The sequence below is a fragment of the Rhamphochromis longiceps genome, linkage group LG22 (genome assembly GCF_057381845.1).
Source record: "Rhamphochromis longiceps isolate RC_006_pf linkage group LG22, R_longiceps_female_GT1.1, whole genome shotgun sequence".
In the NCBI taxonomy this organism is placed as follows: domain Eukaryota; kingdom Metazoa; phylum Chordata; class Actinopteri; order Cichliformes; family Cichlidae; genus Rhamphochromis; species Rhamphochromis longiceps.
In genome coordinates, this window is record NC_140577.1 from 13,963,200 (window position 1) to 13,988,222 (window position 25,023).

At 40.1% G+C, this 25,023-nt stretch overlaps 1 protein-coding gene across 6 annotated transcripts in view; it reads right to left on the reverse strand.

Moving 5' to 3' along the window:
* The window catches only part of akap9 (A kinase (PRKA) anchor protein 9), a 68,981-nt gene that overhangs the window by 39,597 nt on the left and 4,361 nt on the right, over positions 1-25,023 (reverse strand). For 5 of the 6 annotated variants that reach the window (XM_085397133.1, XM_085397134.1, XM_085397136.1 and 2 more), the window contains exons 2-17: positions 19,378-19,650; positions 14,341-14,385; positions 13,680-13,742; positions 11,837-11,986; positions 10,723-10,878; positions 10,366-10,521; positions 7,372-10,245; positions 6,114-6,176; positions 4,598-4,745; positions 4,353-4,423; positions 4,120-4,240; positions 3,826-3,923; positions 3,334-3,439; positions 2,547-2,769; positions 1,056-1,107; positions 1-215 (exon numbers count right to left, since the gene is read on the reverse strand). The exon at positions 1-215 is cut by the window's left edge and continues 121 nt beyond it. In XM_085397133.1, coding sequence (XP_085253259.1) covers positions 1-215; positions 1,056-1,107; positions 2,547-2,769; positions 3,334-3,439; positions 3,826-3,923; positions 4,120-4,240; positions 4,353-4,423; positions 4,598-4,745; positions 6,114-6,176; positions 7,372-10,245; positions 10,366-10,521; positions 10,723-10,878; positions 11,837-11,986; positions 13,680-13,742; positions 14,341-14,385; positions 19,378-19,650 — 4,814 coding nt within the window. The remainder of the gene's footprint in view (positions 216-1,055; positions 1,108-2,546; positions 2,770-3,333; positions 3,440-3,825; positions 3,924-4,119; positions 4,241-4,352; positions 4,424-4,597; positions 4,746-6,113; positions 6,177-7,371; positions 10,246-10,365; positions 10,522-10,722; positions 10,879-11,836; positions 11,987-13,679; positions 13,743-14,340; positions 14,386-19,377; positions 19,651-25,023) is intronic. The other variant, XM_085397135.1, reaches the window with a different exon arrangement.

Sequence of the window (25,023 nt, forward strand, 5' to 3'; positions counted from 1 at the left end):
CTCTCTGCTCTGTCTCCCGGTCTCCCCTCCTGTTCCCTTTCTTCTCTCAGTTGCCTCAGCTCATTGCTGTGCTGTTCTTTGAGAGCGGTGACTTCTTGGAGGTACTTGTGATAGAGCGCTTTCCTCAGTGCCTGCAGTTGTGCTGTCAGGCCTGCAGACCTGACAGATCGGGACAGCTCCACATCTTCCTCTGACAAATCCTCCCCACTCAGCTCCTGAAAAGAGTGAAAGAAGTCAGAAAGTGTACAACAGCAGCAGTGTGTTAAAACGAAGCAAGCTGTGAAGATTTAAGTAATGAAAGTTCCTTAAGACAGTTCCTGAAAAAACCAACTCCTCTAGGTAAGCTCCCCCCATCCTTCATCCACTGCTAAATACAGCATTTTGTTCTCCCTGCCTCCCAGACATGATAAAGAGATAAAGCGATGTCTTGCGTTACAATACAGAAACACTTTCCACTAACACACTACCACTCTGTCTTGTGATGAGACATTCCTTGTCTATTTCACAGTCATTCGCCTTCCTTGCCGTCTTGCTGCAAGCTAGACGCTTCAAATCAAAAACATACAACGTCGGAAAGTGCCTGATTTTTTCCTCAGTTTATCCCCACTTCTGTCAATCTTCCTCTCTTATCTCTGTGTGAGGATGTGAGAGCCTGAAAACATGAGCCATGCAGTTTTGAGGTCAGAGGGAGTAAGAATGACAAACTGAGGAAAGAGAGAAGTTGAAATGGCTTAAATGGACCGCAGTTCATTCACGCAAGACAGAATCCTCCTTTCATGCAGCCACCGAAACTAGAATACGCCCGCTTGGTTAAAACGGCGTTATGCAACATCCAGCCCCTTTTAATCGTTAGATATAGGACTAACTCTCGATGCTGGTTGTGGAACTGAGGCGGGGGATTTAGGGCACGTTTTACCCTGAAGGCTTCAACTGTTCCCTCCTATCCACCCTTACTGTCATAGCATCTTAATGCAAGTTCATATTTCAGCTTGTATTACGATATGCTGCGTGTGACGTGGAAGACTTAGGAAGAGGGTGAAGTGGGGAAACCAAACCTTTAGTTCCTCTCTGTGCTCCTCCATCCTCTCAGAGCCGGACTCTGGAACACTGGAGAAGCAGAAAGACAAAATGCAAAGTCAGCATCGACTGTGACGTAAAACAAGTTTAAAAGTTTAAGAATGACAGCTGAGTGGGTAAAGATGAGCACCTCTGAGACAAAAAAAGGGGGGTATTCATTGCACTGTTCAGATAAAAAAAATAGTAACAAAGGAGAACCGTCAACTCAAGTTTTATTACATTATCATTGAGCCTGCATGCTTTATCTATCATTTCACACAAACGTTGTATCTTTGTCCAAAAATGTATGTAAATGATCTTTTCAATAATGAATAATGAGGCTAACAGATAAAATAAACAAAATTAAATATGCTGCAACTCATCATTTTTGCTTTTTAAAAAAAGGGTTTGCAAGAAGTTCATTAAGTCAAACGCTGCTGATGTAAATTTACTATTTATTTTAAAATAATGTTTAGAAACAAAAAAAATAAAATTACTGAGTGTAACCCTGCCCCTATGGAGTAACGGAGTAATTTAAGTAAAGATATATACGTAAGAATAATTTACTTGGATATAAAATTGTGACTGAATTCCACATCTCTGGAAATCTTTTATTAGACTTAAGTCAGGAGAGGAAAACAAGCTTATATTTACAATCTCAAACAGTGGAGGGCAGCAGCGTCTTAGTTATAAAAGAAAAAGAAAGAGACTGATTTCATGCATTAAAAATATATAAATATGTATTTAGTTTATCATATCTCTAACTCAAAGTATGTAGGAAGCATGAGCTAGCACATAAAGGCTAACTTTACTGCCCCGGAAACCAAAAGCTGGATGCGTGAAAACGGATTGATGGAAGACACATGATATATAGAGTTTAGAGATTATGTTTGAGATGCAACTGCTTACAATTTGGCCACAAGGTTATTTAATTAAAGAAAATGGCACTTAGCGTGTGGATTTCTTTTTTTATTGCCTCCCTTCTCTCTGAAAACCACTTGTAAAGGCTGACAAGGTACTTTCACATGTTTGTGGGCGGCCTAGTGAATATTTCATTAGTTAAGGCTTTGTTGTCAACTGAAGTGGGTCAGGTAGCTTCCACGTGCTGCACAGGATGTGCACACCAGCTTGTGTTTGAAGTTATCTTTAGTACAGTCACTCATGTCACTTTGTCTGTTCAGACTTGACATACACAAACTCGGCCAACTGAGCATTAAAATGAGTCCGTGTGTTTCAACGTAAACACGAGATGTTATCAGCGCAGCTGCAGTGCTGTTTAAAAACTAAAAAATCTCACATGAAACAACAATGGAGTGTAAAGTCATCTATAAAAATTAACTTCGCGGTTTTAAATGTTTTACAGGTTTTTTTCCCCCCAGTGAAAAATATCTTATGCCTTGTTTTTATCTGTGCAAGTTTTCTTCACAAACTAATTTGTCTTAAAATGCGTATAAACATTTAAATAGGGTCTCACTTAACTGGCGCATCACCTGTATTGGGTGGTGACCTCCTGCAGTCGCTGCTGCAGCATGAAGAGCTCCGTTGCGTATCGCTCCTCCGTCTCTGTGGCCTGCTGCTGGTAGTGAGCTCTGAGACGCTCCATCTCTTGCCTGTGACTCTCCTCCAGCTTCAGCTGCTTCTCCTTGGCCTCGGCCTTCAGCCTCTGCAACTCCATGGTCAGGGAAGTAGATGCACCGGGCAGCTCCTCCAGATCTAATCGATACAGAGGTGAAATGTGAAACTAGAAAGCATCAGAGATTTAAATTGATTAGAAGATACTTTTATGTTTGTTCTGGGAATGCAGCCTGCTGCAGTGCCAAAAGCCTACATGCATATATCTAGCAAGAAATGAATGAGCAGAGAAATAACTTGGTCACAATAACATTTACAGGTAAAAGATAAACTAAATATTTCTGGACAGAAGAGTCAAAACGTTGTTTTGCTGTTTACTGCATTGCATTTGCATTCTTTTATACACATTTGAGAAACAGTCTGAATACAAAGCAGTTTATGCAAAAATTAAAATGCACCATGTAACCAGGACACCAGCTCAAAGTATGAGGGACCTTCTGGGCACAAAAATCATCACACACTTCAACAGCACAACTCTGCAACACTTTAAAGCCTGCAGCTGCAGACAGCTTACAAGAGAACGAATAATAGTGATCCTAAACCTGGGATCTTTAAGATGTATTATTATTATTATTACACACTTACATGAGCTTTGACATATAATAGCGTTTAATTTTTTATCAGAAAAATGAACTCCAGATTTACCTTTGCTTGCTGAGGGGCTTAAAGAGGCGACCTGTTCTCGGAGATCAGAGATCTCCTTCTCACTGTTGCTCTTCAGCTCACTGAACGCTGTCTGCAGTTCATTCATCTGGAAAACAACAGATTTAGTGGGGCTCTTCCATGCATACTTTAATTTTTACTGGTCCTCAAAACAAACACTTCAGAGCTATAAAATATTATTTCCCATATAGAATAATTTCCATAGCAAAACCTTTTACTTTTCAGTTTTATACTAACATAAAATGATACAGCACAATTCATGCACTGATGCATGCAGTCCAACCTGCTAATTAAGAAATTTCACAGCCAATGAAACTACATAAACAATTCTCATTATTTCTGCTGTGAACATATTCAAATATTTGATAATGAAATATTTGATTGTGATAAAACAAAAGCTCAAAGCTTGGCTGGAATTAGCTTGTAGTGTAGAACTGAAGCACAGCTTGTGGCTGCGGGTGAGTAAGTTTCTACCTTGTTCCCATCGTCTCTCAGCAGAGCCTGGAGCTGTGAGAGTCGACGATGTTCCTGCTCAATCCTCTCTCTGACCTGCTGAAGCTCTCTGTAAAGCTCTAAAAATAAAAAGAAAGAAAAATAAAAAGAAGGGTTACATTTTGTTTTTGTATCCGAGTGTGCACCTGCAGCGGGTGAGGTAAAAGCATTTAGTAGCCACACAGTAATTAACGGTGACCCCGTGGTGCCGCATTCAGGAGACTCATGTGTTTTATTACATGCAATATTTGTTTAATGTACTCGTTAAAAGCGTACCTCTGGCCTCCAGGATCATGGAGGTGGAGTCACTAGTTACTGGTTGTTCCTCTGAAGTGAGCGGCTTGCTCTCTGCATCGACGCTCACCAAAAACTTTTCACCAAAGATTTTTCGAAAAGACTAAAAAGAAACAAAGATGAGGCTGAATGAGATAATAATGAAGCACCACACTTTCTTTTTTAAAAAAAGGGCAAGGATTCACCAAATTCAAATATTATTCCTTAGTAATTACCAGAATAATCGCAGTGCATTCTTCAGACACGGCTTGCATCACATCCTGGTATTTGAAGCTTTTTTGTTCATCTAAGAAAAACAAGCACAAAAATTATGTAGGTAATATAAAATCATAAAGGTTTTGATGTGTAACTATAAGCAGGCAGTATTAAAAACAAAATCGTGGAGGACACATGAGCCCATCAGATTGCTGCTCTGCTTTGCCACAAACACAGATGCACACAAAGCTCTCTATCTGCTCACCCTGCGCACCGCGATCTTTCAAGCCCTGCAGCTGCAGCTCCAGAGAGCGTGTGCGGGCATCGGTCTCCTCCTGCAGCAGCTCAAACTGGGCAGCGTGGATCTGAGACAGGCTAATGCGCTGGGCCTCCATTTGCAACCTGCACTCACCCTTAAAGCAGGAAGAAGAGATCATCTCATCAACATCAAATAACCCATAATGGGATGTGTCTTTTCATACAGATATTCAGTATATGTATGCTATTAAATATATATACACACACAAGTACAGAATTATGATATTTATATACAAAGGAAAAAAAGAGAATTAAATATAATCACATATCAGTTATAATTGACCACAAATTAAATTATGCAGAATACTACATTAATGTAATAACCAGAAGACATAAATTATTAAATAACATAACGCCAGCAATCATATTTGTTTGGCGGAGCCGTGATACGAGCCATCTGTGTTTAGGATGTGAGGTCTGCTATTATCACTTCTTTAACGAGGAACAAAAGGCCCACGGTGAGGCTTCTCTCTCTAATTATGCATCGTGCATTAGCACAAACTCATTATGGTTACACACTTGTGAACCTGCGATTCTGTTACCTTTGATGTCAAACGTTTTAAAGTGCACTCTACATTCTGAACAGGGTGTACTTTAATGACGCCATCTCCCCGTTCGCACTACACCTGACGGATGCAGAGCAGACTCTTTTCAAACCTGTAGCTATGCAGATGCTGCTGCTTAAAAACATGCAGATGAGAGATGGTCAGTGCCTAACAAGCAGATGGCAGCTGTGCTATTATGTGACGCTGCTACAAAATGACATATTTTTACTCCAAATACTGAAAAAGGAAAAGCTCAAATATATAAAACAATTCCCATATTTGTTTTTAAGAGACTTGCTAAAGTGGGAATGGAGTGGTTTTATTAAGAAGTAGTCTACAGTCTAGTTCCTAATGTTAAACTGAGGTTTTTACATGTTTACAGAGATTTTAGGAGCATATTTTTTTGCACAGAAACCTGCACACTTTGTTAGCTTCTCTCTTCAGCAACCGCCTCGGGTACTGTCAAGGATTATCCCCAGCTGCTCCCTGACATCAAGGACCATTTTACTTTGAGAAACAGACTTTCCCCCCCTTACTGTATTCCTTACAGCATGCTTTTCCTCTGATGACAATTTTTATTTTCAATTTTTCGTGAGGCCGTCTGATACGACTGCTGATGCAGAGTTTATTTTTCATTTTGCCTGGTGAAAATTTTCTGCCTACACAACAAGCACATCCACTTGATAATTTGAGGCACGTCGAGTGTGGAAATGATCAAATCTCGTTGCCTGTACCTACTCGTGAACAGGAGGAATTTATTCATCAGACGGGTGTAGGATAAAAGCACAGGTTGCACTGTACTGCAGCTGTATGAGCGGGTTGTTTTTTAAAAAATATTTTGACCTTTACATCGCGCTGTTTGATGCATCAAAGCAACTGAAAACCAAAAGGCAAGATGTGAGCTTAAGTGACATTTACATGTTCGGTCGGCTCTCCCTCGACAGCGTGCTCCGAGCCTCCGGTCGGCCCATGTCCGCTCACCTAAAGAAGCAAGCAAAGTAAATGTATTGTAGTTTTTAAAGCTGATATTTTCCCACAAGCGCTCACAAATAAGACAGCGATGAACAGAAATGTAAGATGCACTGCTATGGATCACTTCCTGAGTGGGAGCATGGAGTACATCTAGTAACTCTTTCCTAAAAGTATCCACTACACTTTACAAAGGATGCAGGGATTTTATAATCTCCTGTTTAACCCAGTATTAACTCTGCACAGAACATCAGTAAAGTCCTTTAAATAGAAATGTGGCTCTTACACTGCAAATCAACTACATATCTACTAAAGTAAAACTTTAAAGTGCTGCGTTACATTTTTAACCCTTGCTTTTTTTGTATTTTGGGGGTTTTGCATGTTTGGCTTTTCCAACCCAGGAGGTGAGAGAAACTAATGACGAGGCACAGATGTGAAAATGGCAGACAGACACCGTACACGATCTTTTTGTACTCTTTGTGCATTTGTGACACAGACACAGAAGTGACTGGGTTAAAATGGCTTCTCACCTCAAACCCTTCACTCCCTGCAAGATGGAAAGAAACTAGAATGTACACATTTCTGCACAACTGCAATGATTCAAAGCTATCAGAAGACTCGCTGACTGCTTTTCTTCCCCATTTCCAGCCATTTTAAAAAGCAGCATTATTACGCGGAGTTTGAGGAGGAGCTGATTATAAATATTGAATAGCGCCTCTTTAAAAAGTAGAAATGAGCAGAATATCAATGGACACTTCAATGCAACATGCAGGCTGCATTGAGCGTGCATATTTCCCACAATTACCTCGCTGAATGGTTAAACTTGAAACTGTATCTTTCAGCACAGCAGCCTGACTATGTTGCTCAGTGCTACCTTTCAGAGCAAGCCTGAAGGCAATCTGCAATCATAACTGTGTCTCACTACAGAGAAAAGTATGTCAGCGCTGAAACGCCTCAGTCACATTCTCTTCAATATTTCAGCAAGATCTGGCTACGAATACACAATCAGCACATTTTTTTTTACAAAGCTAATAATAATAATAATAATAATAATAATAACAACAGTGTTAACACCAAGTACCCCAGCATTAATTGTGATGCAGTTTTAACTCTTTTCACAAGCTCTTTCATCATTTAGACATATACTGTAAAAAAGGCAAAGGAAAACGGTAGCAGCGTGCTGCAGCAGATACATGTGAGTGCCTACCTCTCTGCTGATGTAGCCTCTGCCTCCGTCTCCCTGGTATCCGTCAGTGGAGTCCTCCTTACCGGCCCCCTCTCCTGAACGAGACGCAACCTGTCTCTCCATCTGAGGCTGCATCTCATCCTCTGCAGCACTTTTAGCTCTCTCTTCTTCAGTCGCTGCCTCCTCTTTCTCCTCCCCTTGTCTTTCTTCTCTGCTTTCTGAAAGAGCTGAGCCCACTTTGCGCTCCTGCTTCGACCTCTGCCGCCTCTTGCGCCTGCTTGACCCTGAGCCTGAGGATTTCTGCGGGGAGGCTCGTCCTTCAACAGGTCCCTCCCCCGAGGACTGCACCGCTGCCGGGGACGGAGTCTGTGAGAGCCTGTTGAGCTCCAGAGTCAGCCGAATGGCGTCTCTCTCGTGTTCAGCTGCCTGTAAGAGGGACTGAAGAGCCTTGATCTCTTCCTGCAGAGACTGAATCTGAATGTGATGATCCACCGAAGAACAAACTGGCTCAAGAGCTGCCTCATCTTCCTGGAGCTTAGCTTTTCTCTGGGCATCCTGCCCTCTTATCTGCTCTGTCGTAATCTCCTGCTCCTTTTCCAGTTCCTTCTCTAGGATTTCATTTCGGGCAATGACCGCCGAGTTTTCTCGTCTCACTTTCATCAGCTCTTCTTCCAGTTGTCCCACTTTGCTCTCTGTAAACATTAATTGCTCTGTAACTTCAGAAAGCCTTCCAGTCAGGCTTTCCTTCTCATTCAAAGTAACATTAAGCTTCTCCATTAGTTCAGTAGAGTGTTTTTCAATCACAGCTTTATCAGTTGTGTCCTCCATGTTGCTGCTCTCCTCCAGCTCTCGAATCTGTGACTGAAGGCTGGCAATTTTTGCCTCAAATTCAAGCGTCTCCTTCCGTGTCCTCTCTTCCAGCTGCGTCTTTGCCTCAATGAGACACTTGTACTCTTCCTTCAGCTCCTGATAATTGACCTCGAAATTCTTTTCAGCAAAAGAGAAAGTAGTTCTCTGCTTTTCTACTTCTTCCCTAAGCTCAGCTACTTGTTGCTGGATTTGATTGTTCTCTGCCGTGAGTGTCTCAATTTTCGTGATTTTTGAGCTAATCTCTTCTTTCAAAGTGTTATTTGATTGGATCAGCGTCTCCTTTTCCTGTTCATGCTCTTTAAGCTTGTTCTCCCAGTGCTGCTCTCGCTCTTTTGCTTGGTTTTCAAGTACGTCCGTCTTTTTTAGTATTGTATGCATTTCAGTCTCCATTCTTGCTCGTTCTTCTCCACCCTTTCTGAGTTCCTCAAGCTCGACCTGGAGCTCTTGGAGCTGCTGGACGAGCTTGTCTGTTTTAGAGCTGTGCAAAGCCATCTTCAGGTCTTCTTTGAGTCCAAGAATCTGGTGCAAAAGTTCATCCCGTTCTGTGGCAAATTCTGCTTTCTCCCTTTGTAACAAACACACTTCTTCTTCATAACCAGCACGCAGCTCATCCAGCGCTTTCTCGTGTTTGATAGCAGCTTCATTGAGAAGGTTTTCTGTGTTTAAGAAGTTCTCTCTTTGCAAGTCTTCCCTCAGATTGGTGAGCTCTTCTTCATGACTAAACAGAAGCTGGGTCCTCAGTCGTTCCAGCTCTGCTTCCTGTGACTCTGCCATGCGGTCCAGCACAGCATCCTTTTCCCTCTCCATCATCTCCAGCTTAATCTTGTAATTGGTTATTTCAGATTCATGTTTAGTTTCAGCTTCTTGTGCGGCTTCCTGAGCAGCAGACAGCTCACTCCTCAGATTGTCAATGGTCTCTTGGAGCTGCTGCAGCTCAACTTTTTGGCTTTCCTGAGAGAGAAGACTGTGGGATACCTGCTCCACTTTGTCGTTAGCTAAATGCAGCTCTTGAAGAAGACCATCCACCCTGGCCTGCAGGCTGACCTTCTCTCTGGCTACTTCGCTAAGCTCATGTCTGGCTTTTTCGTGCATAGATTGAAACTGCTCTAAAGTTTCTTGGAGCTCCCTAATCTTAGTGTTAAGTGCACCCACCTCAGCAGCACTGCCAGTGGGAGTTTGGGACAGTTGTTGAGCTTTTAGAAGCTCGAGCTCTGCGTGATGTTGCTCAGTCATTTGCTGCACTCTCGCTGCATGCTGCAAATTAAGCTCCTGCTTCATCTGGACAATTTGCTGGCCGTACATCTCGTCCAGCTCCGCCCTGAGAAGCTCCAGCTTCCTCTCGGTCTCTCCCTGCATTTTTTGAACGGTGTCACTCTCAGACATGCTGCCCCGGTGACAACGCTTCTGCAGATCTTCGACTGTGCCCATGAGCTGCATGATTTCATTAGATGACATTCGCTCTTTCTGTCTGGAGGTCACAAGTTCACTCTTACAAATTTCCAACTCCTTTTGCTCCGTCTCCAGTTGTAATTTACAACTCTCTACTTCATTTTTATAACTCTCCAAGTCAGACCTTGTGCTTTCCAACTCATCCAGACATTTTTCCAGCTCAGATTCCTTTACAGCCATTCGCTGTTGGAGCTCGCGCAGATGTTTCTCTGAGGTCTCCAGCTCATCTTCGAGCTGCGTAACAGAACAGTCACGTTCTAAAATGACTGTCTCCTTCTCTGCTATAATGAGATCTTTCTCATCTGACTGCGGTATAATATTCTCATCTGTAGTCCTTCCCACATGAGCAAGTTCATCTCTGAGCAGAGTCAGTGACCGCTCATGTTCTGTGATTATTGCAGTTTGCTCTGAAATTAACTGATTTTTCTCCCTCAGTGTTTGTGCAAAAGACCCCTCTGCTGCTCTCAACTCTGTCAGTGACTGCTCCTGACTCGAAATAAGGTTTTCTTGTTGAGCAATCAGCAAGTCCTTTTCATTTATCCTTTGGACAAATGATTCTTCAGCTCTTCTCCCTGACTACGAAGACAATTACATCTTAGAAATGCTTGGGCTACATTTAAAAAACACACTGTGCAACCAATTTAATTAAACACAAAAATATTAACATGTAGCGTAACAGACAAGGCAACTTCTTACCGACTCCATCTCACTGATCTCTTCCTGGAGTTTTCTGACCTCAACATTCATCTCGTCCAGCTGCTGTTGGTGCTGAACAAGCTGCTGCCGGGCCTGTAGAAGATCAGCCGCGGTGCTGCTGTGGCTCGTATTCCTCAGTGATTCACCTGCCTGCAGCTGTGATGACCAGTCAGATAAGTCGGTACAAAAAATAAAGGGGAAAAACACAGGTCCAGTTTTTAAAGGTTATAAGACCACCTTATCACAAATATGTATTGCTTATTAGACTTTAAATTACAAACAAAAGTATCATATTAAAAGCGTAAGAAGTACAGAACAGATAAACAGTTCGGTTGATAAATATGAAAGTATTTTTACCTGCTGGAACTGAATTTGTAGTTTTTGGCTTTGCTCGGTCAGCTCCAAAAACTCTTTCATGATCTCGTCTTTCTCTTTACGGGCCTGCTGCAGGTTGGATGTGAGCTGGGTGATGATGCCATCTCGCTGCTTCAGTGCTGCTTCAAACTCCTGCAGCTATAAATTTAAAATGGAATTAAGTGAAATCGTCAATTTACACAGCTTAACCAGTTAATACTCATATATATATGACTGAAAAAAAGAGATGAATGAGCTGGTGTTTGAAGCAATAAAAGGAAACGTGCACATACAGGTTGAACTATAGCACTGCCAAGGAGGTAAAGGTCAGGAATAAAAATATTCCCCATCTTGATAACTTTAAACTCATTGTGAAACTGTTTAAATGTCAGGTGTGATTATAACGTTCTGACTCTATCAATTAAAAATAAATGGAAAAATTTCAAAAGGGCTTAAATTAAAAAAAGAAAAGAAATTCCTCCCCAATTTCATCACTTTGTGCACCTTATGAAATTTCCATTATTACAAAAGTTTCCCTTCTGATCACTTGGGATTTGAGTATGGACCTCAAAATTGGCTTCTGAGTTTAATTGGTGGAGCCACTGTACTTTGTTATGGCCTAAAGCCTTGGAAGACTAAACGATCACTCAGGGATACAGATGGATGCTGATGAAATCGAGTAGTAGCACACACTATGTGCACATATGTCTGCCATCCTGGGATAATCAATAAATTACAGGAGACAATGTCAAGACTTTCAAACAAGTGAATCTAATCTTCTTACATAATAACAAACAAGCCTAAGAATCATTTTGATTAGTTTTTAGTTTAACTTACTAAAAAGCATCATCTCCTTTCTACGCATTCTCTCAATACACCGGCTAATGGACAGTGGAAGAGAAAGAGAACACCTAAACCCTGTGTAATGAGGGAAAGAGGAAGACGACAGTGGAGATTCATGGATGTAGTGAAGGAGGGCATGCAGAGGGTTGGTGTGACAGAAAAGGATGCTGGGGATCAGGTGAGATGGAGGCAGACCATCCACTGTGGCGACCCCTAAAGGAAGCAGGGAGGAGAAGAAGCAGCAGAAGAACAGCGTTGTGCTAAAAATCCTTACCTGCTGCATGCCTTCTGCACCAAACGCAGACCTGATTTCGTCAAGCTCTCGACTCAGCTCCTCCACTGCCCGCGTCTTGGCCTCTAGCGCATCCTCCAAATCCTGCCTCGTACCACCTTTTGTCACCTGTTGCAGGGACTCCACCTCCTCCTGAGCAGGAAAATACCATGAAGAACCAATATGGCATTCACAGGAATAGACGATAAGGTTTTAGAACAAGCTTAGCAGTTAGTCGCCACCAAATAGCAACAGCTTTCAAGTTAGATGAGATAAGCAACATGAAAGCAAATGCACAAAATATAATGCATATTTATTACCTATTGAGGTTTCAAAGCATTGTTATTCAAAACGACACAGCCTTGAAACTTACTGTAAATGATACGTTTTACTGAATCGTAGAAAGGCTCAGAATTCGAATTAGATTAGGAGTTAATGAGGCCTTTAATGAGGCGGGTATGAATATTTATAAGTTTCTGCTGAGACCCATGTTTTTACGATTCTGCCTATAAGGTTCATTTTTCCATCAGCTCCCTTACTGACCAATTACTGATCTACTTTCTGTGTTAAAAGAATGAGAACTGAGCGCCGGTTTAGCTCACAGGTTGAGCAGGTGAGCATCTTACTCTGTGCTAAACTTAGCAGCTTGGGTTCAACTTTGACCTGCAACCTTCTGCTGTGTGCCCCTTCCCACTCCATCTCTCCACTTCACTGTACTAATAAAGGCAAAAAAAATAGTAATTAAAAAAGGCTTCAATGTAACCATTATCGATTATTATTATTTTCATCGATGAACAGCAGAAAAAGGCTTGCATGTAACCAGATCATCTGTCTCCATCTCACCCCATCCCTACTATCCCCCTCTATCACACGGACCCTCAACACGTTCTTCACTACATCCATGAATCTGTGGTCTTCCTCTTTCCCACTCCCAAATGCAATCTTCTGGTATGGAGAAGGTTCATCCCACAATAACTGGGATAGCTAAATGCTTTGATCTAAATCTGATTTTTTTCCTCCCCTCCTTCAATTTCTTTGTCTGCCATATTTCAAAAGGCTGGATAACAAACCTCAGTCGTCAAACTCTTCAGATTTATTAACAATCACAAGAGGGACAGATCACGTCACTGTAATTAAACTTTTTTTTTTGCTGAAAGAAAAAGTTTTCCAATCTTTTCTTTCATCAGTGAATACACAAAAGATACTCTTATTAAGTTTAGTTGAAGGTTTTCTATTCGGGAAGAAGATTAGATTTTTCTTTAATGATTCTGTTTTATGTAAAAGGGTTGTAGCAAAGAAGAAAAAAAGACTTCTGTCAACATTTAATCCCATAGTTTGTCTTTGATTTGGTCTTTCGTTTATCCTCAGTATTCTCCTGTAAGTCTTTTTGCACTTGAAACCACATTTCTGGTTTTGCTGTTTCACTGTCTCAGCTGTATTGATCAGCAGCTCTCCGGTTTCTGTCTCAGTTCGAACATCACCTCGGTGACTTAAAAGAAAACGGCTCTTTGTGTAACACCTTCTGTGCTCTAATCTTCCACCGTATCTCAACTTCAAAGAATTCACGCCTAAGCTATGTCACAAACCTCTGTTCAGTCGGAAACATGTGAATCTTTTGGGCTTTCAAATTTGTCATTTATAACAGTAAGGATTTCTTTTTCTTTTCCACATCTCCCTTTTCAAATACTTCACATACATACAGGTACGGCACATAACAAGTGTGGTTAGTGGGTTATAGGAAATATTACAGGAGATTAAAATATTTAGCAAACAGAGTCAGGTCCAGCAGCGAGTGTTAGCAAGGCCAAAGCAGAGCTGAAAGAACTGCTCGATCAGATTACTGTACCCAGATAAAATCCTTTGAAGACATCATTTGGTGCTCTGTGATCTCATCAAGGCATCCATTTACCTGTTAATTCACAAGGCTATCCGTCAAACATTAAGATCGGGGAAATGCAACAGAGGAGCTCATAATTTTAGAGTTTAATCTCTCCAAAATAGCCTAAAGCATTTATTTAAAAGCATTAACTAAAGTCACATTTGAATTATACCCTAATTTGCTTTTTTTCTCCATCTAGTCAAACATAAAATCATCTTACAGACTCAGTCAACAGAGGCTGTTAATGATTTAAAATGTAGTGTTATTAAGCAACAAAAAACAAAACAAAAAAAATACAGATTTCAGTTATTGTCCAAGAAAGTGTGCAGCAGCTGGCAAGGACACAGTATGAGAGGAGAAGCGATTTATCCACAAAGAATATTTCCTGAACTATTAAGTGGCTAAGAGGAACAAAGAGAACATCGCACTCTGTCTTATGATTTACAGTTTCCATTTTCACTGGAAACCCAAATAATATCCAAGAGACTCCAAGAAAATGATCAAATAAAATGACAAAATGTGGAACTGTAGCTAAGGGAGTTAATTAAAACACAAGTGATCCTACATACATGCTACAGGTGTGACATTTCTGTGAAAAAGTGAGGATTTATATTACAAGAAGTCTCACCTCTGAGGAATAATCCTCTGCAGTGGTGGAAACTTCACTCTCTGGCTGCAACACAAAAAATGAATAAAACCAACACATTAGCCACATAAAACAAACGATTTCAATCACAACCATTCACTTCACTTTTTTTAAATCATTTTAATTCTTGCAAATGTTGTCCTGACATGAAAAACAGTTACATTAGTTACTGCAATTCCTGAAACTTTATTACTTTGTTTAGAATTCCAAAATGTTCAGCATTAGAATGAGTGTCTGCCATATCTCCTATTTCTGTATGCACTCTGCATTCAAGCATGGGGCTGGGGTACTTGTGTTAGAGCTCTTTTCTCACTCCTGCAGTTTAATGAGCACTAGGGGTGGGGGAAAAAAATCGATACTGTGTAGTATCGTGATATTCTGTTTGCTAATAATGTATCGATACAGGGACAGCAGAAATCGATATTTTGTTACAAAAAAAGTTTTTGTGGACTGGAACTCTGACTTCAGAGCATGTTGATCCTTTTTCTGAGCAAGAATCCTGACATTCCTTCACTGTCCAAATGTGTTTAACTTGTTTTTTGGCAGCAATAAACATGACAGTTTACTTCTTTTAATTTAAGACATGTTTTATTTTAATTAAGTTTAAAACTTTTTTATTTAATGTAAAATTATATTTTGTTTTAATTTACTTTCAAATTCTTCAGTTGCTGAATGGGCTGCATAGTTATCATAAATTGCATAGTTCAGAATAGCTATAATTGTACCAGATGGTTGCATTCAGTTAAGTTGGACTAGTATGTAATACAAACCGTTCAGTTTGTCAACAATAAAACTGACTGAAATGAGAGAAAGACTGAGTGTGAGACTTTGATCTTAGATAAAATGAATATTGATAAAGTTTACCTTTATGTACAGAATCTGAATATCGCAAAATATTTTTAAAAATTGCAATAATATCGTATCGCGCGTTAAGTATCGTGATAATATCGTATCGTGGGATATATGGTGATTCCCACCTCTAATGAGCACCATTATTAAAATCTCTTCGTGGGTTCATTCCTGGGTCATAAATTCAAACTGTACTAGGGCAGAGCAGAAGAAGAACTTGAACAACACCTCAGCTGTGTTTAGGGTAACGTGCACTCTTCATTTTGTGAGGAACAGAGTGGTCTACAACTTTTCAGAGACATGAAAATTACTTTCATTTTTATTTTATGAAAAGATTAGAACGTGACAGTAAAGAGGAAGTTAAAGCCAACACAGGAACAGCAGCTCCTACCATCGACTCTCTGCAGGCATCTGTGGGAACGACATGCTAACACAAGCCTCCTCAGCCAGAGTGAGATTAAAGCTGAGAGTATGTCAGACCCAACTGAGTAACCGGAGCTTGATTTTCAAAGCAGTGATGAGCAGTCAGGCTTGTTTCAATCTAACCTCGTTTCTACCCATACATGCTTCTACAGCGGAATCACTGCGGCTCTAACATTTTTCTGTATAATACTTTTAAACACTAAAAGGAAAAAACGAAGAAAAAAAAATCAGGAAAGGGATCTGTGCCATAGCTTAAAGTTTTTATTGTTAACAAGTAATTTTGTTACTGTGCATCTAAGGCCATGCTGTGAATTAATGCCAAAGTAATGTATTAGTAGTGTAAGATCGTTGGTGAAGTCCTGTTCTGAATACTTGTGCACACCTGTAATGCGTGAGGGATCGCCTCCACTGTGTCATTTCAAACTTGCAAACTGAATTTCTTATTGGGAAAGAGAACCAAGTCTCATGGACCCAAATCTGGAAATTGAAGATTGCATTGTTTTACCCAAAAATGCCTGCAATTTCAATTCAGTGTGAGTAGGGACACACTGGCAACCTGCTGTTTGGCATTTTTAACATCTGGCATTAAATGTTTTCCCTCAGAAGCCTCAGGATATTACAACGGAAGCCTTCACTGACCCTGGGGGGCCCGTTCACAATAACTCTATGCTTCTTCTTTTCTGTCTCATCTTTCCCCTCAGCCCCAAACCTGTTGCAGCAGATGGCCCTGCCCCTCCCCAAGCCTGATTCTGCTGCATGTCTCTTCCTGTTGAAATGGATCTCCCTTTCTCATTATTGCCAAGTGCTGCTCATAGGGGACTTTTCTCTAATAGCATAGAATATTTGTGCCTTCTAGGATAAAGCGCTTTCTGAACTGATGCCATAAAAATGAAACTGAATAGAAAATTGAAGTGCAGGAAAAACAACAAGCCAATGTTTATGTTCCAGCCCTAAGTCACCATCCTCTTGGACACTGCGTATTTGCCTACAGAACCAAGCGCAGCTATTATCACTTCAGGTTAGTTTGTCACTTAATTAGAGGTTTGTGCAATTTACTTTGTTGAAATGGTCCATGTGCAAGAAAGAGGTCAGAACAAGGCACAGAGTCCTGGAAGTGGTGTCAAGGTGCACAAGCGGACAACACTGAAGGAAAGATCAACCTCATTTAAATCAGTTTTTTAGTTTTTTGTGTGTGGACTCATTAAACTGCCCCCTCGCATTCAAATCGATTGAAATTCCACACACAGACATGATTAATATCACAGTTCTTTTGCTGCATGACAGTTTCCACTGATGCAAAGAGTATTATGCAAAGGTCTAAGAGGCACCAATTAGTCAACCCACTCATATTTGGGTTTAAAACTCTTTGAGATGCTTGACAGCGGAAAACACTGATGCTGTTGTGTTTCCAGGCAACCCTTCCTTTCCACCACAAGCCCCATGAGCAGTTAGTCTGGGATAAGGGAAAAAAAAATGTGAGAAAGAATTTTAAAAAAGAAAAAGAAAAAACAAACAACCAAACCATTTTACTTTAAGCGACTCAATAATTTATCATCAAAAAAAAAAAAAAAAAAAAAAAAAAAAAATCCCACAATCCCCTCAGTATCATTCAGTGTCTTAAAATTCATGTTTCATTTGTTGTTGATGTGTAGCAGCCCCCGTCCAGGCAGGAGTTAATTAGTTTATCTGGGTCTTTTGTAATGGAGACAGATATTTGTTGCTCCAAGGTAAAGAAATGCGGATGAAACACGGAGGCATTCAGCCAACCTTAAGGTCTGCTGAAAAGTGCTGCAAGGCCACAGGAACTGGTCGCACAGACCGTCACATCTCAATCTGTTTAAAAGGCAATTGTCTGTTTCCATGGCAACCCTGTATTTTGTGGGCATGTGCTGCATGAAATGTGCAGAGGGTTCAGGGAAAGAGTGGCTGTTAAAAGAAACTGAGAGGGCTCGAATGAAAAAGAAAAAAAAAAAACGTTTAAGAACCCTCAGGTCCACATATTTTAAAAAACTGCTTTAGATTGAGTTTCTACCGAACGGTGGATGAATATTTATTTTTCAGGAGTGTTGAGACTCGATTTTAATAAAATATAGGAATTCAGTGCAGAATGAAAGGTTATGTAAGCTTGTAAGGTTTACACCCAAAGAAAATCAGGCTTGGAAGTGTGCAAAAATATTTTATTTATTTGAATATGAAATTAACTATTTAGAAAGCATGGCATGCTTGATGAAATTATCTGTCAGTAACCTAAGTAACTACGATATCGTAAGAATGTCAGACACCGTCAAAAACAGCTTTAAAACAGCACTAACACTGAAGACGAACTGTAGTCATGCTCATACTGTGTATATTTCATTAAAAAATAAAATAATGGAAGCAATTTATCATCTACTTCCAGTTTTTAGTAAATATATTGATATTGACGTACACACGCAGTTAATCGCCAGAAAACTGATTTAAATGTGGCACAGTTGTTGGCGCCAGACAGGCTCGTCTGAGAATTTCAGAAAAACCACACTGGGCATCACTCCCATCAGCTGAGAACAGGAAACTGAGGCTAAAATTGCTGCGAAATTTAGATTGTAGGGTCAGAATTTCACGTAAACAACAAGAAAGCATGGATCCAGTTCAGGTGGTATAATGGTGTGAGGGATCTTATCTTGTATCTCAACACCAAATGACCATCATGACCATCATCTACATGAGTATTCCTGCTGACTATGTCCATTCTTTTATGACTACAGTGTTCTTATATTAATTTAATATATGATTTTTAAAATGTTTAGAAATGTTTCAAATCCAAATCAGGTCAGAATATGTTACATATTAAGGACAATGCAAAGATTTTCAAGCTGGGCCTTTAGCTCTGAGTTGGAGTCACAACAGAGCTGTCAGCACAGCAAGCCAGTCAAATGGCTGGGGCTTCAAACAGCCAGGCAAACTGGTCGGACAAGAATAAAGTCAAAACTTGAAGCAGCTCAATATGAACTTTTGGGCAGATAGACCACCTAAGCATGGTGGATCCTTTAAGTTAGAGGTATATATTTGGTCATGGTCTTTGTTGAACGTCTCTATAATTAGATGCTTTGTAAGAACTAAAGAATCAGAATCAGTTCTGCCCAAAAAAATTTTTTTGTAACTGCATTTATTAACTTTTTTTTTTAATCCTGAAATTACGAAATCAGCGCCCTGTGCTCTGGTTGTCATGACAGCTAAGGAGGGCTCATTAGGCTCAAGGGAGCAACGACCATCTCCCCGCCCCCTCCCCACACAGAGCTTTCATCATTACACTGCCTTTTCTGTGAGCTCTTATAAGTGCTTGTTATGAATAAAAAATTTAAGCCATTAAATGGTCTTTAAAAATTTCAGGAGTGTCTGAGTGCAGGAGGCGCACAAGGAGTGTGCTTTCTGAGGAATAATAACGTGTTAAAAAAGAAAAAAAGACTATAGACGAACCGCTAATAGATTGTGCCAAAAAAATTGAATATTCCCCTGAAAGGCTTAATTTAGAGACTGTTTAGAAACTCTGATTATAAGTGTTGCTGGAGACACAGTTCAGGGCAACATTATCTATTCATTCCACTAAATCAGAGCTAAATCACAAGTTTGATATCTGAAAGGAAATTAATAGGTAACATTAGAATTGTACTCAGGATGTGGCAACTTAAAAATAATCAGAGTCCTCACTGAGATCTTATGAGCATATTTGCGTGACAGTTGAGAAATGGCAATAAAACTAGTATCTACCTCTATGTTGTACGTCTGGTCATGCCTGACAGTCTCTCCACTCCTGAGCGTCTTGGTGAAGGTAAACTCCGTGGTGTGTGGGTCTCTGTTTCTTTCTTGTGATCCATCTTGTCCTCCACCTGTGACCTCCTCTCCTCCCACAGACTGATTCAGTTCAACCTCCACCCTTCCCTGTGAATGCCCCTCCGAATCCTCGCCTGGCTTCTTTTTCTTCTTCTTTTTCTGTTTCTTCTGGGAGTCGGCGTGAGCTTTTCTCTGGCGGTACTCAGCCAACTGGGGGCATAGAAAAAGGAAAACGTTTAGTGTTAAACATAAAAACTTCTGCTTCAAGCTGGTCCTTGAAAATGAAAAAGAATTATCAAACAAAACAGCTATTTAAGTGTTGGTGTAATTCAGGTTTAAAAGTTGTAGCTTCCAGTCAGATCTTTGTTTATCTGACCCATATGTTCAAACATTACATCGTAAACCACCTGCCTCACCGTAGCTATTAGCACCTCTAACTCAATGCTTCTGAAAATTTAAATGATGTATGAACCTACTCTGAGCCGACACAGTTTAGTGAAACTCAAGCGAAACATTTGTTTGCCCCAAACGCGCGATCTTGTTTCTCTGAGTGAATCCTCCCTCCCCGTCTCCATATGACTCGGCACATGCCTCTTGCTGTGCCAGGTGCTAATCCCGACTGAAGGGATTTTTAAACTATGTCAATGATCACTGTGAACAACCAGCAACATGTTACGCTGTCTTCACAACTATTTCCATTTATTTATCTGAAACAAACTCACGGCCTCTGGGTTCCTGAAAAGTGACTTTAAATCCATTTCTAAATCAATATGAGTGCAAACGCCTATCGCCACATTGATCTGTTTAATAAGATGAAACATGTGTGCTAAATGTTCCTATCCTCTAATCTTTCTAAGCATCGTGCTGATCGGCCTCTCCTGGTCACTATCCTATCACTCCACAGAGAAACAAGAGCCATAAACTACAAACTTCTTTAATGTGTCTTATTTAAACAAAACATTTTGTAATGACTTAAAAAAATGTCAATAAAATACATAAATCAATTAATTCCCACATTTCAGAATCACATCTGCTATGAAATTTTTTAAACTGTAAAATACTTTGTGAACAATTTCTGTAACAAACCTACTAATTAAATAATCCAAGCAGATATTTTTGGGACAACAAAAAACAAAACAAAAACATGCTTGCACTACAACAACACTTAATGTTCGTACACAATCTTTATTTCTCACTTACAAATAAAAATATATTCTGCTTGATCATGTAAATATGATCCTAATTAAACAGCCTGAACAGTTGATACTGCTGAAATTTATTATGCAGGTGACGGCAAAAAAGTTGCAGAGTGAGCAAAGCAGGGGGTACACCAGCAGCAGTACACCACTGCTGACGTACAGACAGCCTGCTCACCTGAGAAATGCCCCTGCACCTTACAACAGATGTCACAGCTGTGAGCAACGTGCTCTTCCAGATGGTCAAAGTGACTTGGATTAAAAAAAAAAAGAAAAAGAAAAAAGCAGGGCTTCACTTTGAGTAATCAACACATGTTGACAGGTTACAATGAAGAAAATAATGAAATGTTAAAAATGACCTAGATTCTACATCAGCCTTACAAAGCAGGGCTACTCTGTGACTTATGTAATTATTTTGGTCATTATTGAAATCATGAGAATTACTCATAGACTTTGGGAAAATAGTAGATGTTTAAAATATTTAGAGGGAAAAGAAACTTTGATATCTTTGAAGTTTTAGTGAGTAAAGGAAAGACAAAACAAGAGAATTTAAATAAAAATTCCGTTAGTTGCATTGAAATATCACAGGTCACGGGTGAGAGACAGTGATCAATATCATCAAAATGACACCTGCAGTCATGATATTTCTCGAATATTTCTCAAATTATGTTGGCATTTATTCTTTGGGGGTCTTTTGTTTTACTTTTAGGACTTTTAGGAGAGGGTCAGTTAGGTCAATATTTGCAAATGTGGATCACAAATCTAAATCCACATAAAGTGACACTAAGGACTATTTTTTTTGCCACAGATGCTGATTAAACAGATGCAGATCCTGACTACAAATCCGGTTGATGTTTGTACTTCATAGCAAAATTGCAACAACTGTTACATAGATTGTTATGAAAAGTTGATCTATAAGCATTTTTCCATGCAAACATGGAGAGAACATGCAACTCCACACAGAAAGACTCTGGCCTGATGGTGGAATTGAACTCAAGACTTTCTTGCTGTGAGTGCTAACCACTGTGCCACCGTGCTGCTCCCACAGTTCAAAGGCATGCAGTTAGTGGGGTCTGGTGATTTCTAAATTGCCAATAGGTTTGAATGTGAGTAGAAATGGGTGCCTGTCTATCTGTGTTAGCCCTGCGACAGCTTGGCGACCTATCCAGGGTGTACCCCGCCTCTCGACCTATAGTAGGATAGTCTCCAGCTTCCCCACAACCCAGATAATGATAAGCAGAAGAGAACAGATGGATGGATGTATTAAAAAGTAGTAAAAAAGATGAAAGGTTAAACAGATAAATAGTAATAATTCTTATAAAAAGAAATGCTCCTTTCACAGAAGCCATGTGTGTAGATGTAGGATTAAAAGCAAACAAAGTTAATAACATAATATAACAAAGGGACATAAAATGTAAAATGTACTGAGGGTGTTCGTCCATTAGTCTCTCTGTAATCCTGCATGCAAGCGCATGTGCACGAATGGTGAAGCACACTTTAGAGTACAGTACAGTCGACCGCTCAGCCTTAGACCTGCATCAGCGGTTTTATGCACCCCACTCCTGTAGCAGCAGCTTAAAGTTGGCATGTAAGTGGGCACTTTGTGACTGCTCATTTGGTGATACTGCACAAAAGGTCAGAGGCTGACACAGAGCCGAGAGTGGGTGTTGTCTTCATGTTCCCCACCTACAATAAATAGCTTAAAAGCTCAAAGGGCTCATGATCTCTGCCTCTGCACCTCCACGCATGACCCACATCTTGTCCAAGCATACCCACAAGCTTTAAATACCAGAGGACACAGAATGAAATATGAATGAATGCCACTCATACAGTATGGAAGCTATCCTACTTCAGAGAAACAAGGTGATTTCTGCTGGCAGGTCTGCTGTACATGAGCACCATCACTCATGAGTCCAGGGAACCACCGGCCTTTCACTGAGCTCATAGCAAGCTGCCCTATTTGGCTGAGTAGAGCAGAGCAATGGCTGAGCATATGGAGTAGTGAAGCCTGCGTCGCTCTAATACCATCTGGGAAAGCAGAAATTACGTAGGTGTATCACCATCTGCTGTCAGAAAACATTTACACAGGCACGTTTGTTTTAATATATATCTGATAGTAAATAGTGGATAATGTCAGGTTCAGTTTTTTGTTTTCAAGGCGGCATTTTTAAAGCTATTCTTTGTTCTTGGACTACTTTAGTAAAGTAGCTTTGTATGATTTATCAATGATAAACACAGCATAATAAAGCTTAATTACCACCTTTTTGACAACTTCCACCAAAAGTGAAAAAGTCAAAGCTGGTTTAAAGTCCTGGATTGGGTCCGCTTTTACCTTCGGAACTGCTTTAACTCTTTACACACAGATTAAACAAGGTGTTCGAAACTTTTCTCAGAGATTTTAGTCCACATTGACATAATTTCATCACACCGTTTTTGCAGAATTTCAAACATTCAAAAGGTGCTTGAACAGATTCATATCTAGTGACTGTTGATACCAATTGAGTACAGTAAGGATTTGAGATTTGTGACATGGAAGATTCACTTTGACCATAAAGAGATGGACATGGTGACCAACAATACTCAGGAAGGCTGCCACATTTAAACATTGCTCAGTTGGTATTAAGAGGAGCAAACTGTGTCAAGGAAATATCCCCCACACTATTACAGCAACACCACCACACCAAGCAGCATGGATCCATGCTTTCATGTTGTTTATGCCAAATTCTGGTCCTGGCACATCACAGCAGAAACTGATACTAATAAAGTGGCTGCAGAGTGTATTTCTCAGGGATGCCTAGTAAAGTGGTACATCAGTATATAACTGAACAGCCTTGCAAAGTTCACAGCTGACAAATCCTAGTAACTGTTTAGCTTCTCTTAACTGACGCTGTATAAAAGTCATTGGTTTCTCAGACACTGAAAGCTCCAGCTCTATAATGACTGCACACAAATGTTTGACTTATTGTCACCAAGAGAAAAATTAGCTTAGTTAATGTGATGCTTACGTATGACTAATACAATAACAGTGTGTCAGACTTAAATACCTAAATGGATTTCTATGGTTTCAGGTCAGTCAGACACACAGCTAAAAGAATTCACAACATCCCTAAAAAAAAACATCACTCCACTACCCAGAGAGGAAGCTCACAGCTCCTCATGTCATGTGCCAATGAGAGAGCCAGCAGCACAGTGTGAGTCAACACTGTGCTACTTCAGGGTGTAAATCCTCTGCACACATTCGTAGCTACTGCTAAGCTGAATGCACACATTTGACTTCAGGTTGAAATAAAACCTAACAGTAACTGAACCACCTCTGCGTCACCTGGTTTATCACCCCTTATCCAGCTGGTGCTACATCTGTGAAACGTTAAAGGGGTTTTAAACACGGCAGTGCAATGGCCACAACACATGTAACACACAGGACATGACACAGGTTGAAAACTGTACTCCGGTCTCTTCCAGGACTGCTTTAAGCAATGTCCTTTCAGTGGTTTATCCTGTGACAACACGTGTACCTACTGTATTGTCAGTGAACAGTTTGCTAACCATGGTAACAAGAGCGAATCAAAGGCACAGTATGAGGCAATTCAATGCCAGCGGCCACATACACGCCTCCTCCTGCTCACTTTCAAAGGACTTAGCTTTTTTTCCCCTTTTGAAACACTGTTGGTCCAGAAATACAACAGAAAATAAAAAATGTGACAGTCTGTCAATTTAATTTGCAGGTATTATTTATCAGCTATGCATTATTTTAATAGCTCTACATGTCTTTACCTTTTAAAAACAAGAGTTAGGCCAGAAGGACTGAGGTATCCTTCAGCTCTTCTAACAAACACCCCAGAAACAGCTCAGTGCAGAAAGCAACACAGAAATGCTATAAGCAAACACCAAAACTCAAACAAGATAAATCAGAGACCAGTGGAGTGCACACGATTATTTTACCGGAAAAGCTGAAAAATAATAATCAAATCTTTCCACCCTGAACTGGTGCTTCTTCACTCTTTAAAAAATAAAAAATAAAAAATAAATAAATAAATAAATAAATAAAAGCATGGTATCAACCATTTTTCTACAATTATCAAATCTCAAGCTCAGCAGCTCAAAGTATATGCTGGATCAGCTGGAATGTATGATGGCATTCAGGATAATATCCTGAAGCATTATTGCATGTCATGTCTTTACCCTCACTAAATCTCAAATTCACTATACCGCATGTTCTCAAGTGTCATTTATAAATGTGTTTTTTTCTGCAGTTTTAATAATTTGTAGTAGAATTTTTATACATAAAATATTTTTTCTTCATCAAATTGCTTTTATTGTCATTCTGCAAATACAATTAGAGAGGGACACATGAGACACTGACAGGAAAACACAAACTTGACACTTT